At 38.4% G+C, this 19,878-nt stretch overlaps 1 protein-coding gene across 1 annotated transcript in view; it reads right to left on the minus strand.

The window, feature by feature from the left end:
• Positions 1–4,785: 4,785 nt before the first annotated feature.
• The window catches only part of LOC134806857 (uncharacterized), a 32,931-nt gene continuing 17,838 nt past the window's right edge, over positions 4,786–19,878 (minus strand). The window contains exons 4-8 of the mRNA XM_063780262.1: positions 18,733–18,873; positions 13,684–13,807; positions 6,971–7,081; positions 6,163–6,319; positions 4,786–5,530 (exon numbers count right to left, since the gene is read on the minus strand). Coding sequence (XP_063636332.1) covers positions 5,402–5,530; positions 6,163–6,319; positions 6,971–7,081; positions 13,684–13,807; positions 18,733–18,873 — 662 coding nt within the window. The 3' untranslated portion in view covers positions 4,786–5,401. The remainder of the gene's footprint in view (positions 5,531–6,162; positions 6,320–6,970; positions 7,082–13,683; positions 13,808–18,732; positions 18,874–19,878) is intronic.

Below are 19,878 nucleotides of genomic sequence, written 5' to 3' on the forward strand. Positions count from 1 at the left end.
TTAGGTATATTTAGTTACGATTGATCTCATCTGTACGATTTGACTAGAGTAGCTCTAAGTTTTTCCTTATACAAATAAATAATAGTAAATATCAATCAGTCTTCATTTACTTCAAGGTTTTCATTAAGGGATTTCGGATTCATTAACTTTTTCGTTATGGCATATCCTCGAGTATGACAAATTTAACACATATCAGTGAAATAATAAGGATCAATGTCAAATGGCGTTCTAAAAGTTTTAATCATTTATGTCGAAAGATGTCAGTAAATGTACTGACTACATAATTTACTTTGACAATATTCCTCTATTTCAAATTATCTTTGCCTTTGACCATGATTTCGCAATAGGGAATATTACGCAAAATTCTGCATAAGGGGCGCCACTAGCACAAACAATAAATAAACCGCCTTGATGGATCAATGTCATATTTATTGGTAAGAAAGAGGTAAGAAATAATCTGTGAAAACTTGTCTATAAACTGTTTACGACATAGTATATACAATAAGTTACTCTTGATTGTGCTAGTGCTGCACTCTGGTGGCAGAACCTTGCAAGAAGGGATTAGGGAAGGGGGTTAAGAGAGTACCATAGATGGTAGGATCCTATACATGTGCTAAACGCGTGCGTCCGTGATCGCAAGGGACAGAACATACGCAATGCGACACTGATTGGTCGAGTTTATTTGTTGCCCACCACCATAATTAGGGAATAAAAAAAATGAGACTGACATGGACAAACAATAATAGCGCTTTCCCTGCTACTCCTACTGAAAGATAAATAACACTATCCCGTTCGGTCGTTTCCCCCCACCCCTTGCCTGATCCACTAGATTCATCAGTACCGGGCGGATGACGTGCCAATATTTAGACGCATTAGCAGCATGGGCGGTATTTTGACAAAATGGTAACTACGAAACCCTACACTGAGCATGGCCCGACATGCTATCCACTCACATGCTTGATTTTTTTCAGTGACCTCTATTATTATAATAAAATAAGGGTGACAGCTGGTAGCTACAGTTACCAAAAGCAAGTGAGTGGCTATTAAGGTATAAAAATAAAACCAATTTATATAATGAATTTTATATTCGCAAAAAAATTCCTCTAATCGTAACAATTTACTTTATAAGTTAACGTGACTAGAAATATTAAGTACTTAATATTTCTAAATAACATATTTAAGGAAGGTTTTTACAATAAAAATAACCTATTACAATTTAAATCTAATATTTACAAACCCACAGTGTTTTAATCAATAAGTGCTACACATACACAGCCAGTTCATAACAATTGTAAAATTAATAAGGCACATTGAATAAAGCTGGTTAAGGAAAGTGGACAACCGCTTTTCCATACAAACTTAGAACCCATTTTCCTCTTTGTAGAAAATATTTTCCACTCCCACTTAATATTTTTCTTGTAAAACATTGTTTTATAACAATTATAACTGCCGTGCAGAAGCATATTAAGAATTCACTTTTAATAGGTATTTTAATATATTTTGGAAAAGAAAGACACATTCATTACAATTTTTCAATATTTGATGCATGCATCTTGTTTGTAAAATAATAAAGTTAACCTTAACATTCACGGCAACGTGAATCGTAGAGTAGGATATCTATAATGAAATAAGGAATACTTAGGTATTACTTCATTTTTTAATATTAGAAAAAAGGTAAACAATCTTAACACTTTCGCAACCGGGCAAAAAACGGCGCACTACCCCAGAAACCGGTCGTCTATATCTGCGTACAAAACAACCCGCTGGGCGGGTTGTCCGGCATCTGAGTAAAGTTTACGAGTGCCCGAGAGTCGGGTACGCGGTGTCGAATGTGTTAACGTCCCTGTTTTTTGAAAATGCTTTAAAAATCAGTACTATCAGTAGGTAACTACTATACTTATGAAAGCAAAACAAATATGTAAATGATCGTATATGATTTATAATTGTTGCATATTTGCCGTGTCTTATTATTCGCTTGTTTTTAAAAGTGTTTTTCAATAAAAAGACATCAAGATCGCTTTACCTTCTTTCTAATCCTAAAAAACAAAGTGTAACGCATATTCATTAAAATGGCAGTGAGATAAATTAACCGAGTTATCCATTTTTTACTTTATAAGCATTTGTTCCAAGCATTGTAAAATATGTTTGAACTGAAACCTGAAATACTCAACGTTCCAATTTATCCGGCGAGACAGTACGTACCCTCGTCACTCAAAAAATTTTACGCTGACAAGTAGCTGTTGGTAACCAGTTAGGTTTGCTAAATTTGGAAATTTCAAATAGCAGCTGTACTGTACACTGTAATTGTTTCGAAGTCGAGTCAAAGGTCCCACTTTGTCGCTTACCATAAGGACGAGATTTGCTTGTATCTTTATACGAATAACCTGTCAAAGCGTCCTTATGGCAAGCAACAAAGTGGGACTTTTTGCTTGGAAACGACACAATTTATTAGAACACAAAACACGTACCCCGGTCATCGAGGTAATACTGTATACGATACAACCTACGTACAATGTAAATACAAACTACAACCAAGGCAGTGAAAATCCCACGAAAAGTGACCAGTGTTCATTGCTCTTGTATGTACATTTTTATGACAAATAAATACCTATGAGTATTTGGTAAATGTATTTAATCTAACGAACTAATAACACACTACAGATAACATCGTAAAACATAAGAAAAACACATTTTGTTTAAATGCAGAACTTGTATAATGCAAAATAGCGATCAAAGTTATTTAAAAGGGGGCTCGTTAACCAATCTGGCTATAAATTCGAAACTTTTACATATTACCCATGGTGAAGTATTTGTTTCATTGTTAAAAATGGATACAAAATAATTTATTACAATTATTATAAACAATAAAATTAATATATACTTATTTTGGAAGACATTTTTATACACAAATAATAATCAAAGTATGTACCTATTAGTTTTGGTGAAATATTTATAAAATTTCACTGCACATCGAAGCTAGCAATTAACGTCTACATATCAGATCCACCAATAAGATTTCCAAATTCGATGTAAACTGAGAATGATTGGACTCATTCTCCAAAAACCTATAATAAAATACGGACTCTTAGGACGATATTATAAACTAAGATTTGTTTAAAAAATATGCTAAGCTCTAGTAGGATAAAACTTGAAAGCGAAAATCAACATTGGAATTTTCGGGCGACAATATGTTATAAATAACGTCTCACATATTTTTATTACAAAATCGTGAAAATGTCGTCCTTTAAAATTAATATCTGCGAAACACAACAAAGAACACTTTCAAAGAGGAATAACACCTTGCTTGGTGCGCTTTCATCGCAGTTAAATTCCTATGTATATTTAGGCAATCCATAGGACATAATATACTTGAGACTTCGAGCAGCGAACATAAACCACAATGCTTTTCCACCGAACAAAGGACAACGAGTGTGATATCTAGCCAGAAATACCCAAAATGTACTATACTGCGTAGTTGCGAGACAGAAGAGCTCGAAACGGTGTGAATCATACCTTAAGCGCTTATTAGATATATACCTACGATTGCTCGGGCACTTGCAAACGGGGGCCGGTCAATGGGTGCTAGAGTTAGGCCAAGATAAGACTGCAACGATTTTGATAGCACACGCAGTGCAAGGATTTTTTTACGACATGATTTCATAGATGTTTGACGTTTAAAATAACACTTGCACTACGTGTGCTATCAAAATCGTTGCACACTTATCTTGGTCTAACTCTACCACCCTAGAACGGCATTCTTCCGTTCCACGGTATTCACGGGTTTCAGGACACCGTTACCAATAGGTACACTAAAAAACTATTTCCACAATAGACATATCTAGTTGAATTTAAGTGTACTACTTAATGACAAAAATATTCAATGTTTGATATTTTAAATTGAATATTTCTGACAATTCGAGACAATATATTTTTTCACATTTCTAGTATTGTTAAGGATGGTCTGATATTTCGTGAAACGGGAAAGTCAGCGCAACTATTGGAAATCCATGACATAATAATAACCGCTTTATATCTCAGCTTCATAGGCTCGTTTTATATTAAAAGACACATAATAGTTGCGTAAGTAGGCGGAAAAATCAAATCATGACAAAACATAAAATATTAAGATACTTAAAACGATTAGACAGAATATGCATATAGCATAGGTAGCTAGGGAATTCCCCCAGACTAGCTATCTTATCGAAGGCCGTGAAAATAGCAATGTTAAAAGCAATAGCCCACCGCGAGATTAGAATTGAAGTCACCAAGGTGAAAACAAAGAAAGGCCAAGTTCAATTCATTTTCCGATGAGATCGAATTTGCGCGGCTAGCAGCCACTAGCCGCTCCTCGAAATTAAGATACGTAGAGATAAATTAAGAAAATACTAGTGGACGCATGTCAAAATGGTCAGAGTTAACCATTCCTAGTAGGAATGGTAGGTTACTTTAGGTATAGTAGGAATTTCCTACTATACCTAAAGTAACCTAAGTACAAGAGAGTTTAGGTGTGAAAGCTACCGCGATAGAATAGGAATCTTTATCACTGGACAGTCAACAACGCTATCTGGCGCGAAGGGATTGAATATTAGCTTTGTCTGCAGTATTTAATTTAACCCCGCAATGTTTAATTATTGTTTAAATCGAAAATAGAATAAGTGACGAATTATAATAAAAATCTGCGATAAGAAAAACATAATATTACAATTCAAACCATCGAGCAAATTATACAGTACAATTCTGTGATAAAGACGAGCAGAAAAGAAATGTATATTAGAATAAAAAGCATTTCTATATTGTAATAAAATAAGTATATTATATCATATCATTATGCTATAATTAATTTAAAATATGGCCAAAGCTGTGACTTTTTTTACTCTTTTATTAGTTATATAACCTTGGCATCGAGATCAAATACACAACTAAAACAAATTAAATGTGCTTGAGTTGTGTTGACGACTTTTCTTAAAACTAGGTAAACATTATCACTAGGAACAAACACACAGATCAGATACACACGTGGTTTACTTGTGGTATAATCTATATTCTATAATAAATGTATTTGGATCGCCTATTTACCTACTAGTATCGCATACCGTTCAGTAAACAACGTATCCTACCGATACTTTTTGCCTAATAGTAAAATGATCCAAGTTTTGGTATTAAAATATCGCATTCAACTACACAGCGCACAGCTTCAGGATTTTATAGTTATGTATTTCTCAAACATAACTTAATTGAGGTAAAAAATACTGACGCCATTGCGCGTGTGGACACATATAACTAGGTAATCTCGTTGAGCGGTTAAATGCTTCGTAAATCTCAGCTTGAGCAAACCGGTATTGAGCAAGCGCGGATCGTTGTAGCGTACGAGTAGCACCAGAGCCGGGGTGGTCGTGCGCGCTCAGAGCTTGACGTCGTTGAGTTGCTGCACGTTGACGAGGATGTTGAAGGTGGCGCCGCTGCCCGCGCCCGCGCGCGGCAGCGTCTCCTCGCCGTCGCGGTCGCGGTTGTTCCTATTGTTGTTCGTGTCCTGGGGACAAATATCATAATATGCGGATTACGAACATCTTATACACGGTGGCTAAAAAATAACCACATTCCCGTTGCCAGGGAGGTTTTGGGATTATACTGAGCAACTTTTACTATGGGGTCAACCCCGAAATCACGAAAAAATATTTACACTCCCATAGAAAAAGAACCAGCCAAAATGTATGAAACAGCCATTATTTTTTTTGCGATAAATGAAAAATGACTTTTACGGTATTAAACAGCCAAGTGGAAATTATTTGGCGTGCCTTCCTAATGTAGGTTAGTTCCAGAAATGGACTCTGACTTGATAGGAATATGAGTGATTTTCCCGAATACACCTTTAATAGTCTACGTCTAGTTGTGCACGTGCAATAATTAATTAATTAGCTTATACCTACGTGAATGATTTCACTAGCTTCTAGCCTCCATTATAGTGTCCCTCGAATACTCAATAACAAAAAGGATTACACACAAAAAAGCTAAAAATACTAAAATTATTTTCATAAAATTCGAAGTCCAACTATTATATAGATTAGTTGCTAATATCATCACAATTTTTCTGTGCAGTGGAAACATTTTCTTTTCTTTTCTGTCTTCACAAAATCCTATCCAAAACCATGAGGTTAATGTTACCTGTCGCAGGCGGGGCACCTTGCTGGGGGTGGCGTCCTGGCAGGGCGGGCGCACAAGCGTGGCGCCGCGCGCGGCCGCCAGCTGCGCGGCCAGCGGCGCCGCGCCTGCGCCCGCGCCCGCGCTCGTCGACGACCCGCTGCTGCTGCCGGACTCCGAACTGTAATCAATGCTTCGATTTATTGTCTGCATCTGCGAGCCACTGGTAACTGTTCAACTGTCTAACCTCATCTATTCAAAGATAATGTAGTGCGTAGGTAGACTAGACAATAGTATTTTTCAAAACAACCCATTTTATCCTTGGCAATAGAGTATATTCATTTCATTTGATATTTATCACTTGCTCTTCGGTGAAGGAAAACATCGTGAGGAAACCTGCATACATCTGCGAAGTAATTCAAAGGTGTATGTGAAGTCCCCAATCCGCATTGGGCTAGCGTGGGGACTATAGCCCATGCCCTCTCGCGCATGAGAGCGCATGCCTGTGCCCAGCAGTGGGACGTTTATAGGCTGAAATTGAAGGCCGCAAACACACGCCACCCTGCCTCGTTTATTAGGCGCGAATTTCCCACCACGACCACGCGGCGGCGCACCATAACTATCATAACACGCTCAAATGTATAATATTTCCTCGCGATCGAAGTTTTATTCCTCATTTTATATTTAATGATTATTGATTGTATGGGCTCAGATGTTTTTCAACGCCTATAAAATAATTAAGTGAGACAAAAAAACACTCGTGTCAGGCGCAGCTAACTCCGCACCACTCGACACATTTTAATATATCTTGAGCAGGTGCCGCCATACTCACTTGTCGACGTGTGTGTTGTTGTTGACGACGTCGCCGGGCCGCCACGGGCTCTCGGCGGTGGTCTCGTCGTGCAGGTAATCCGGCTCGGGCTCGCGCTCCGCCGTCTGATGGCTACCCACAAATATACCAAGTTAATACAATAATCGACTTTGCAAGGCATATGCGCAAGTATAGCAATAAAAAAGAAAATCTTCATAGCCACAGTATGATAAATCAAATCATTTAGATACAGCAAATTCAGCAAATACACTTGACTAGATGTCGTTTGTACAGGTATCGACACTAACGACACCTCACGTCCGAACGCAACAATGTCATGTAATGATAGAGGGATATTCAAATTAGTGCTCATTTTTCGTACTGATAGTAAGTTCAATAGCCAACTGCAAGATTGACCAAAAAGTATCTTTCAAGGTAAACATTTAGGTTTAATATCGTTACATTCACTCATTCATTAATTCTCTGAAATTTGCAATCAGTACGTTATCAGCTATGTGTCATCATTCACCTCAACTCTCATTCCGACACCTGTGCAATACAATACCTACACAAACTCGTACTCGTATGTATACGCCTTGTTTAAGTATGTGTTTAAATTTGTCGGAATTTCTTACTTATTTTACTATTTTTTACCAAACATTAAAAAATTACAATAAAAATCAGGCATCGGACTATCGTATCGTGGAATAATGACAATGTACGGCGCAGACAGACAAACAGCTGGTGCTCAAGTAGGTACCTAATGAAAACGGAACGACATATGACTCAGGTTTTGGTCAGAATAGTCGGCAATGGTCAATGAAGCACTTTGTTACGGAAATCAACATGAAATAAATAATTAGTGATTAAACGAACTTACCTGTAAGTGAAGTTCGATCACAATTATATGACCGACTTCCTTCGAAGCAATTAGGTTTACTATTTGTAACTGGTATCCCACGCTATAGCCTTACACGGATCTTAAGAGGGTAATTTAAAACGTTGAAATGGCAACACTACCCTCACCGCCATCGGGTCCCGACGGCCCGCAGCCCTCATTCTGTTTTTTTTTTTTTTTTTTTGTAGGGGTGGGCATACATAATGTAAACTAGAATGAGGAGGGTTATTACTAATTGCTTCGAAGGAAGTCGGTCATATAATTGTGATCGAACTTCACTTACAGGTAAGTTCGTTTAATCACTAATTATATTTCCCGACTTCCTTCTTCGCAATTAGGTTTACTATTTGTAGGATGTTGAGAGGATATAACAAAAAAAAAATGTACATGGAGAAAAAACTTATATTACTTATTTCTCAAATATGACGAATTTAATCTTAATTAACATCAAATTTGGCGTGAGTAACGAAACTAACGAACGAACAATTTATTCTAATGTATCATCATTATCATTGCCGGACAATATGAACCTTGCAAATTGATTAGGATCATCAATGATTTCTTTATTATAGAATTTTGCAAAAACTGACGACGTATCAGTCCAACCGGCAGTTTTTCTAATTGTTTCTAAATTAACACCAAGTTTCTTTGCCGCAGAAGTGGCCGCGTGCCGGGCACTGTGGGCGCTGAATAATGCAGTATCTATACCACTGTTATGCAAAGTGTCCTTTATCCAATGACTAAGTCTTTGAGACGAAATTTTTCCATGTGGTCTCTTATGACTGATAAACAAAAAGTTTTGGTTACGTTGGCGTAATAACTTTGTCTTTTCTATATAACATACAAGAGCTCGACCTGGACAAATCTCAGGCCTTTCGTTAAAGAAAGGGAGTTTGAGCACAGGTTGTAAAGCATTAGGTTTCGATGTTTTTATGATGTCAGGGATTTTTATGATAATTTCCAAATCCTCATAGACTTGTATGTTATCTAGTTTAATTAAAGATAAAGTTTGGACGCGGTGCGCGGTCACCAATGCTAACAAAGTAGAAGTTTTCATTGACAGATTTTTCAAATCAAGACTTTCGTTTGGCCATTTATCGGCTAAATAAGACAAAACAATATTTGGATTCCACGTTAAATAATACTTTGGAGCAGTAGGTCTTAATCTAAACACACCTCGCATAAATCGTTTGATTTTTTCATCATTAACAACAGGGCCTAGAATAAGTCCTAAAGCTGATTTATATGAATTAATAGTGCCATATTTTGCACCTTTTTCAAAGCTAAGGGTCAAAAAATCTATTATAGTTATAACAGAGCAATCAAAATAATCGTATTTTTTCAAATTACAATAATCTACCCAAGCACGTATACAGCAATCATATTGTATAAGTATTTTCCGCTAAGGATGCAATCATAATGTCTACAGCATTAGGAGACATTTGTTGCTTTAGTAACGCTTGCCGGATAATTTGACGGCAACCAGGATAAGAGTCTCGTGTAGACTGTGAGCAGATCTGAAAGGAGACGTCAGAAGGTTTATGTTTGGTCCAAAATGTAATGTTTCAGAAATTATTAATTTTTGCAGTAACGGAAACCAGGGTTGGGTAGGCCAAAATGGTACAACGACAATACCTTCAGCTTTATCTGATATTATTTTTTGCAACATCTTTAAAGTCATTGAAAACGGTGGAAAGGCGTAAAAGGACAAATTCGACCAGGAAACCGTGAAAGCGTCGACCACCCAAGCATCAGGGTCATTTTTCCATGAAATGTACGTGTGACACTTCGCATTAGACCGACTGGCGAAAAGATCAACATCTGGTTTTCCGAAATGGTTCACAATATTTTCATACGCCGAACTACACAATTCCCATTCAGTATCTGTAAATTTTCTTCGCGACAAAAAATCTGCTTCATGGTTATGCCTAGTATTTATATAAGACGCATAAATCATTATTCTACGCCTTTCACACCATTTCCATATGTCCCTGGATATTTTGTTGAGATGTGGGTATTGTATACTACCCATTCTGTTAATACACGATATTGCAGTGACATTATCTATTCGCAACAAAATCTCGCAGTCTGACATATTATCAGCGAAGACCTTCAATGCGAAAAAAGCTGCCTTTAACTCAAGTATGTTTATATGTAAATTGATTTCTTCTGTTTTCCAAAAACCTGATGCTTCCTGGCCACTGCTAAAAGCACCCCAGCCAGTTCCAGAAGCATCGGAAAAAATTTCTTTTTTGAATTCATTGAGACGCAATGGATTGTGACCATGTTGAATGTTATGTAACCACCAAGATATATCTGCATTTAAATATTGAGGTAACGATATTTTTTGATCATAGTTAGGATTATCTAGTTAACAAAGATATTTGTAACGCTCTAAATTTTTTGTATGAAGCCATCCATATTGAATGGCAGGACAGGTAGAAGTGAGAAGTCCTATAAATTTCGCTAATTCTCTGAGCCTACATTTTTTAAGGTGCGAGAAGTTTAATAAAGCTTTGTTTATTTTTATAACTTTATCTTTAGGTAGGGTCATAATCATGTCCCTTGAATTGAACATAAAACCTAAAAACTTGCATTCTCTACGAGGCACAAGGCAACTTTTTTCGTAATTTATTAAAAAACCCAGATTTTGTAATAGCGATATTGTTTTTGAGATATTTTCATAACATTCATTATAAGTTCGTCCAATGCAAAAAATGTCGTCCAAATAAATTACTGAAACCATATTACGAGATCGTAGGTATTCAATAACAGGTTTTAGTAATTTTGTAAACACAAAAGGTGCCACTGAAAGCCCAAAAGGAAGTACATTAAATTGATACAATGTACCGTCATATTTAAATCTCAGATATTTTTTATCACTAGGATGAACTGGTACCAAAAAATAAGCATCTTTCATATCTATATTTGCCATATAACAATTTTTTGTAATTAGTTTAGCAGCCGTCCTATAATCTTCCATTTTGAAATGACTTGTAGTGACATATTTATTTAAGCGTTTTAAGTTTAAAATAAACCGTTTGTCGCCGTTAGGTTTTGGAACCAAAAATATACTTGACAGAAATTCGTCAGAACGATGTGAGCATTTTTCGATGGCATTTATTTTTATTAAAGAACTAATGGCTTTCATAAAATCCGAATGTTCCTGGGACGATTTAGGATACACTACTGGCTTGCAGTTGTCAACAGGTGTGGTGGTAAGAGGTATTTTATAACCTTTTAACCAAGATAAGATTGTAGGATCATCGGTTACTTGGAGCCAGTTCGTAACGAAATGCTTAAGTCGTCCGCATTATTTTACCTCAGGCTCTAGCGCCTCCTGGACCTCCGGGCCGGTGACCGCTCCGACTTCTCCCGCTGTTGAAAGCTCCCTCTCGTCGCTGGACGCCGCGTCGAAGGTCTCCGGTACTCCTGTTTGTTGGGGGCTCTTCGAGGCGTTGCTCTCCAGTTTAAACGGCTGCTATACTGGTTGCTATTGTGGTTTTTACGTTTAGTGAAGTTATTAATATTGAACTTCTGAGATTTTTCATTTTTAGCTTGCCTTAAAACAGATCCTGATTCTTTAATAGTTTTAGCAGATTTTAATTGCTCAGTTATGTTACTACCGAATAAAAATTTGTCGCGTGGACTTTCGGTAATAACATCTTTAAGATCAGCATTAATGGCCGCAGTAACGAACCCACGACGGGTTTTTGTTTCACAAAAATGACTATCGCAAAGAATGCGACAAGCGTCGCCCAATGGCTTAAGGATTTTTTGTGTCGAAGTTTCCTTGTTTACTACCAATTCAACCGCTTGGGACAAGGCAGCTAAAGCAATACCTATTTGTTTTTGTTTTGCCGATAATGCGGTATCTCTTTTTACCATAAAGTCTGATAAAGCTACTTTAGCCTCCGGGTTAAGAATAGGAGAGACCAAATATTCACAATTTTTTGGAATTAAATATTCCTTTAGCAATTTGTCCATTACTTCTTTAGGTAGGCCCTTGATAAGGATTTCCTGCCACCTGGAGGCTATATCCTTATGTATGGGTTTACCGAAATCAATTTCCGGTTCAGGCGCGTCACCCAGTAATAAAAGAACGTCTTCGTTAAGCGCAAGGTCGGCGACCTCTGACGTGCAAGGAACCTCAGGCGCTGCCTCCCGCGCTGGTGCCGGCGAGGGGCTCCGTGCTGCAGACGTGGGGTGCGCGCGCGCGCGATGCATCGATACGCCGCTCGGGCCGGCCACGGGCTCCGCCGACACGCCGCTCGTTCCTGCCGCGACCTCGTCCCGCGAATTCCGTGACCCCGTAGACGGCGCCGCGTCGGTGCGCACCGCTCCAGCCGAACGAGTACAGACTTGTTCTGCAACGATAGGCGAATGCTCTTTTAGGTAAATCTTATATTGCTTAGCCCCAGTTGGACAAAGCGTGCTTATGATTGTATGAAGAAGACATCCCATACAGATGTCTCGCAACATAAAACGGCATTTCTTAACGAAGAAGTATAGTCGTGAAAGTATCGACCCCATACAGGACGAACGCATCACATTTCTTCATATTTTGTGGCCAATTAAACCACCATGCGTGTAGGTATGAAACGTTCTTATATTATATGAAGAAGACATCCCATTCAGATATCTCGCATCATAAAAGAACATTTTGAGTAAAAGTATCTACCCCATACGGGAAGAACGTAACACTCATTATCTATATATATTTAATTTACGTAAAACTCAGTTTACGTCGAATCGCAAAGAAAAAAATATACAATGAGGGTAGATTAACCCACGGGTACTAACCTTGTTCATCTTCGTCATCCGATGACGATGTAAAAATAACTCGACGACGATCTTTTTTACGCGAAAGTTGTTGTTCTAGTCTTCTGATTTTTTCTCGTATTTCTTGTTCTGAATCCAAATCACTTTTCCTCTTCCTATGCGCCATCTTGAGAACTTGAATATTCGATACGACGTGTTAAGGCTATGCACGGAAAAAACAGAATGAGGGCTGCGGGCCGTCGGGACCCGATGGCGGTGAGGGTAGTGTTGCCATTTCAACGTTTTAAATTACCCTCTTAAGATCCGTGTAAGGCTATAGCGTGGGATACCAGTTACAAATAGTAAACCTAATTGCGAAGAAGGAAGTCGGGAAATATAATGTGGTATTCATGGGCGTCGCCAGCGGATGGGCTAGGGGGCGGCAGATATGGCCGATGGGCTAGGGGGGGACAGTAGTGTGGCCAAGGGGAGGGGCATACATTTACTAACAGCTGTACTCCCTCTGCCACTGCCACCCCCTGGCGACGGCCTTGGTGGTATTATGCGAATAAAGGTAATGGTGCAAAGTTCCTTTTGATAATTAAATACTAGGATATTTTTTTTACATTTCTGGAAATTATTAACCTTGTATTAAACCACAACGTAAAGTGTTCATTCATTATTGTATTTGAATACTCTTTGAGTAACGATTTATTCGCTTTGCGTTTATTGCGTGGTATTTAAATACGCAATAGAGACTAATCAATCTTATAACCGAATGCACGAATTGTATAATATAGGTAATGCAAGATACTTACGTATTGGTACCAACATATTTACATGATATTGTAAACATTGCACTTATAATAGATACATAATACGTTACAAATTATAAATCGGTTGTTACATATTTGCACACAATAATAAAGACTTTGCCCGACTAAAGCGATAGTTGAAAATCAAATACCAGAAGTTCTAATCAAATCGGTCACTCATGTCTAGCCAAATATAGAGCAGCATATCGTATGCAAACAGTAATGATTGTGGATGTGTGTGTGTTGTGGTGAATACTCACTTGGAGGGAAGGTGCGGGCCGCGTACGTAGCAGGGGTTGTTGTAGAAGTTGGCCTCCTGGTTGCCGGCCGATACGCGCGCCGGCGTCGGCGGCGGTGGCCGCTTAATGAACGGGCTCGCCGCTTCTGGGATCAAACAACGTACTGTCACAGAATAGATAATAGTAGGTACCTACAGAAGGTTCACTCTCTCTAACAAAACGCGTCAATTACGACAGATATGACCGCAAGGTGGCGCAAGCGCGAGCAGGCGACCGTTCCGTAGCGGTGCGCGGCAACTATTACTACTGCTAGACACCAACATTGCTGTGGGCCGCATGTACTTGTAGCGACGTGACGAAATCGCGGAGTGAGCCACGCCTGGCACTGTATATTTTTTTACAAAACTAGATGACAACGACGCATGTAGTGATTTAAGGCTACGGTAACTGTATGTTTATTTGCATCCAGAAAACTCATGAATCGACTTTCGTTTTAAAATTTCATTCTGTCAATTCCATTTTGGCCTTAGTTTGGATTTAAATTCCGCTTATTACTTTGTAAATGCTGCTAGAGTGTTTGGCAACTTTTCTAATTAACCAATCAGCAGCATTTTCATTATTGCTAAAAATATGTCGTCTAAAACCCACAGGTCGACCAAAATGCATCTAAACTTGTATAGATAGGTGTAGGTATATGGGTAATACACAAAGCGCGCTCATTCTTTCTTCCGTGGTAATACAACTAACGGACAACTGATCATTAGCACGCGTTTGTGATACTTGCTAAGCATGTGTTGGCAAAATCAACTTTAATGCGTGCGCATTTAGGCGCATCAAAAAAGGAATACCAAAGCGAGGCGACCTTGCTCAAAATAAACGACTTTATTACACAGTAAAGAATATGAGTAAACCGAAATAAATCACATTACGCAACACTAAAAGTGAAGTTCTAAGCACAATATTTAAGATTTAGTTATAACTTAATAAGTATGGTGAGGTGGTAGCTTGATAGATGAAGATTAGTTATTTGTTTTACAAGGGGGCAAAGTTGTTGTTTAACAGCTCGTGCTAATATTGATACACGAGCAAGCGAAAGATTCCAAAATTGAACCACGAGCGTAGCGAGTGGTTCGAAAATGGAATCTTGAGCGTTGCGTTGCGAGGGTTTCAAAGCACGAGGGTTAAACAAAAATTGCTCCCGAGTGAAATATAAAATTATTCACCACACCAACCCGAAGCAAATATTAAATGTAAAATATCAAACAAAATCAAATCCAAATGAATGTTATTTCATCAGTGAGTGATGTTATTGTTGTTATGTGTTTGTGTTTGGATTTATCATCCAAAATCATCATTTAAATTAAAAGTCAATTCTACCAGCAAACATAAGAAAACAATAACTCGAAATTCGCATTTTATTACTTTGCCTCACATATGAATAAAATGCAACTTTGCTATCAGTTTTTGAAGTGCAAAGTAAGCCTTTCCGAGCTGGTGTGGTGAAAAATATATTATATGTTTTCCTGTTTGCATTACAAAAGCTAACGTTTATATTTTAAAACAACACGGAGGCTTTGTAATTGTTATTCAAATCTCTGTCTATTTAAACTAACAAAATCGCAAAGACCTTACTTTGTTTGCCACGGTAGTTAAAAATATAACTACCTACCTAATACAGTTTCCTCAGCATCATCCAGTAAATAGTTACCTAAACACCTCAGCCGATGAGAGCTGACTTTGAATTTATAGCAAGCCCTTCAAACAACCGCTCTTGCTCATTTCTTCGACGAATAACCGTTAATAATTAGATGTTTACTCACGGCACAAGGACTGCCTGTTGTGTTTTTAACTCTAAATTGCGCAAAGCCGCAACGAGGATAAGTGGTTTTTCCAGACTAATATAAGATATGAATAATACGGATTATGAAGTCATGAATGATTAGTACCTAAATAAATACATACATTCAGAAAATGCTATCTTATAAACTTAATAGGTAAAGTTAAGGGAATCGCATTGAAGATTGGGTTCCTTCTAATTATTAATCTATAACATAAATACACTCGTAATATGTACCTATTCAAGAATTTAGTTAAAATAATTGACACGCCACATTGATATGAAAACATTAAATACCTACCTACCTAAAATAAATGTAGATAAGTGACGTATATGAACGAGCGTGGCTCGACGTCATCGGTATGGCAGCGACCAGTATGGTCATCAGTCAGTGGATACGTTTTATGAAGATATCGACGTGCCTATAGATGCATTTAGTTTAAGTTTTATTATCGTGCCGAAGTAGCGATGCCCTATGTAGTTCGATTTTTTTAGCATTAGAAAAAGACTACGATCTAGACCTTGACGTGTCTTTTAAAAGAAAAACGCTTTTTAAAAATCAGTAACTATTACTTATGAAAGCAAAATACATAATCGTATATGATTCATAATTGTTACATATTTGCCGTGAGTGCCGTGACTTATTTTTCAAAAGTGTTTTTCAATAAATGGACACGTCAAGATTGTTTACCTTTTTTCTAATGCTAACAAAAACGAACTATAAAAAAAAAGTCGAGCGCAGCCCGACGTTCAAAGAGCGCTTCGCGCGCTTTTCTACACTGGGCGCCTGCGGCGCTCCGATGGTCGCGCGACCTTTCATACCTAATCTGTATTTTTAGATATACGAGGGGTGTTCAAAATATTCTCGGTATGAAAATGAAAACAAACAAGTACGAAAAGTTTGATATTTTTATTTTTCAATATACTCCCTCCCTATGTTCATCCACTTAAAAGATCGATCAATTTTTTTTAAATCCCCGATAAAAAAATTTTTTTGTCTTTGGTGTAAAAATGCTCCTCCACTGCCGCCTTCAATGCTTCATCATCAGAAAAAAAATATTCCATGCAGATCCTTTTTAAGATTGGGGAACAAAAAGAAGACGCTGGGGGCTAAGACCGGACTATACGGTGGGTGAGTAACAGTTTCAAACCCACATTCAACAATAGCTGCCTTGGCAATATGAGCAGTATGGACGGGGGCGTTGTCACGCAGAAGCAGAACACCTTTGGTTATCTTTGCTCGCCTCTTTTCTTTGATAGCATCCTTTAATTGACGTTGAATGTTAGCGTAGTACTGTCCTGTGATATTTACACCTTTTTCTTTATAATCGATTAGTAATATTCCTTCAGAATCCCAAAATATCGTGGCCATGACCTTGCCAGCTGAAGGGACGACCTTGAACATCTTGGGATGAGCTGAACCCTTAATGTGCCACTGCATGGACTCTTGTTTACTCTCTGGGTCATAATGATGAACCCAGGTTTAATCTCCAGTAACTATTCTTTGCAGCACCTCATCAGGATTTTCACCGCACAGGTCAATAACATCGGAACTACACGCTACACGCATGTCTTTTTGAAGCCGAGTCAGCATTCGCGGAACCCATCTTGCACTTACTTTTGACATATTAAGATGGTCATGGATAATATCATGTACGATACCAATAGAAAGATTGGTTACTTGAGCTATAGATTTTACCTTCACTCGACCATCTTCCAATATAAGTTTTTCCACTTTATCAATATTTTCTTGTGAAGTAGCTACTACAGGCCGACCAGGTCTAGGGTCATCTTCAATACTAGCCCTGCCACCCTTAAATTCGCTTGACCACTTTTAAATGGTAGATAAAGAAGGAGCAGACTCACGGTAAACACAATCCATTTCCTCTTTTATGGTTTTTTTATTTTTACCCTGTTTTGTCGAGAATCTTATGACGCATTGATGTTCTGATTTAGTTAACATTGTCAATTCGCACATGATGTTCATGTTTGTTCAGCAATTGCAGAAAAACAAAAGAACATCTCGGTTCGAATTATACTTTTTTTTAATGTCAATGAATAAACCTTAGCGGCCAGTAACAAAAGAAATTTTAGAAGAGGTTGTAAGATATCAATACCGAGAATATTTTGAACGCCCCTCGTAAGTAGGAATAAAAGGCTTTATAATTTTTTTATTTATTTTTAAAGTAGGCAGAGTAACGTTTATCGTATCTTATATTATTTTAATATCCTTTCATCTGTTAGTTACATACACTATTTACTAAAAATTTATTTGCTACACCCAATCTACCTACTTACTATGTTGTACAGTCACCAGCAATAATATGTTACTCTTTGAAGGCCGCAAAAATTGTGACACGCTCTTATATCTATCTTATAGCTAGCTATAGACAAATAAGTTCGTGTCATGTTTTTGCGGCCTTCGTTGTGTACTTAACATATTATTGCAGGTGACTGTACATTAATGTATTAGCAGCAGCATAAGACACCAAGAATAAGAAACAAGAGCTAAATCTGAAATCGAATCCACTTCCATGCTCATGTCATAGAAGAAAGGCCTTGAACTTAATCTAATATTTGTAATGAGGCATGACGTCATTCATTCATGAAGGCCTAGCTCATCAGTCAGCTGAGCCTCGACCAAAATGGAGTTGTGTATAAACTTAATGTTTCTACTTAGCACGTGGGCAGTGGGCAACGACGAATAGGCCGTGATTTGGTTATGACTAATAGAGTCTATAGTTAGCCACATTACAAATTTGTATTTAACTGTTGACATATTTTAAATAGAATCTAGTCGTAGTACCTACTTTTTTATTTATAAGGCGTCTGAAATTATAATGCCATCCCTCTCAATACTGGGTCTGAACAAGCATAGAGAAAGATAGCAATATGATTTCATGTTAGTATAGTTCGGAGCAGTGGTTACAATGCATGGCTGTGGCTATTTACCCTCTTATTCATAAACGCGCTACAAACCTCAATTAGCTAATCATCGTTTGTCCTTACCTGTCATTTTGACTTATGTATTTGTAAGAAAGGGATAAAACATAATTTAACTTAATCAGGCCCGAAAGTTTTATGAATAAGGGCTACTCGCACTATCCCATAACCCGGGTTAACGGGTTAAACCTGGAGTTACCATGGTTACCAGTACAATTAGACACTGGGTTAACGGGTTAACCCCGGGTTAGTGGGATGGTGCAAGTGGCGCTAAGGGGGTTAGTATTTACCTTCATCAGTGAGATGCGGCGGGTGCGGGGCGGGGGGCGAGTCGGGGCGCACGGGCGTGTAGAGCGTGTTGTAGGGCGGCGGCGGCTCGGGCGCGGACGCGGGCGGCCCGCTAACGCAGCTCGGCTGCAGCGACGTGGTAGCTGCATGAACCCATAACATTGTTATCAAGGGCTTAACACACAATAAAATTATCAATGATGAAATAACTTTAGTAGGATGGATGGATAGGTACGACATAGAAAAACCGGTCAAGTGCGAGTCAGATTCGCGTTCCAGGGGTTCCTTAGGTACTCAATTTATAACAATGTATTTTTTATGTGAAACGTGAATGAAATGTCTAAAAAACCCGTAGGGGCCGGATCAAAAACTAAGTAATTACATAAGTCCGACTCACGCTTGTCTGCACATTTCTAAAAGGTTTTCCTGTCATCTATAGGTAAAGAACTATTTAGTGTATTTTTTTCAAAATTTTAGACCCAGTAATTTCGGAGAAAAAAAAGGGGGGATGATCGGACAGACAGACAGACGCACGAGTAATCCTATAAGGGTTTCGTTTTTTTTCCTTTTGAGGTATGGAACCCTAAAAAAAACACCAAATAATGACAATGACCCTTGAATAACTATTATGTTAATCGATTTTCATTCCTTCCATCTTCATCTTGACCAACTCAACTCATCATCTCAGCCATAAGACGTCCACTGCTGAACATAGGCCTCCCCCTTGGACCTCCATACGTGCCGGTTGGAAGCGACCCGCATTCAGCGTCTTCCGGCGACCTTAACAAGATCGTCTGTCCATCTTGTGGGTGGACGTCCTACGCTGCGCTTGCTAGTCCGTGGTCTCCACTCGAGCACTTTTCGACCCCATCGGCCATCTTCTCTGCGTGCAATGTGGCCTGCCCATTGCCACTTCAGCTTGCTAATCCGGTGGGCTATGTCGGTGACTTTAGTTCGTCTACGGATCTCCTCATTTCTGATTCGATCACGTAGAGAAACTCCGAGCATAGCCCTCTCCATAGCTCGTTGAGCGACTTTGAGTTTTGAGATGAGGCCGATAGTGAAAGACCACGTTTCGGAGCCTTAAGTCATCACTGGTAACACACATTGATTAAAGACTTTCGTCTTGAGGCACTGAGGTATGTCGG

The sequence above is a fragment of the Cydia splendana genome, chromosome 3 (assembly GCF_910591565.1).
Source record: "Cydia splendana chromosome 3, ilCydSple1.2, whole genome shotgun sequence".
Classification (NCBI taxonomy): Eukaryota; Metazoa; Arthropoda; class Insecta; order Lepidoptera; family Tortricidae; genus Cydia; species Cydia splendana.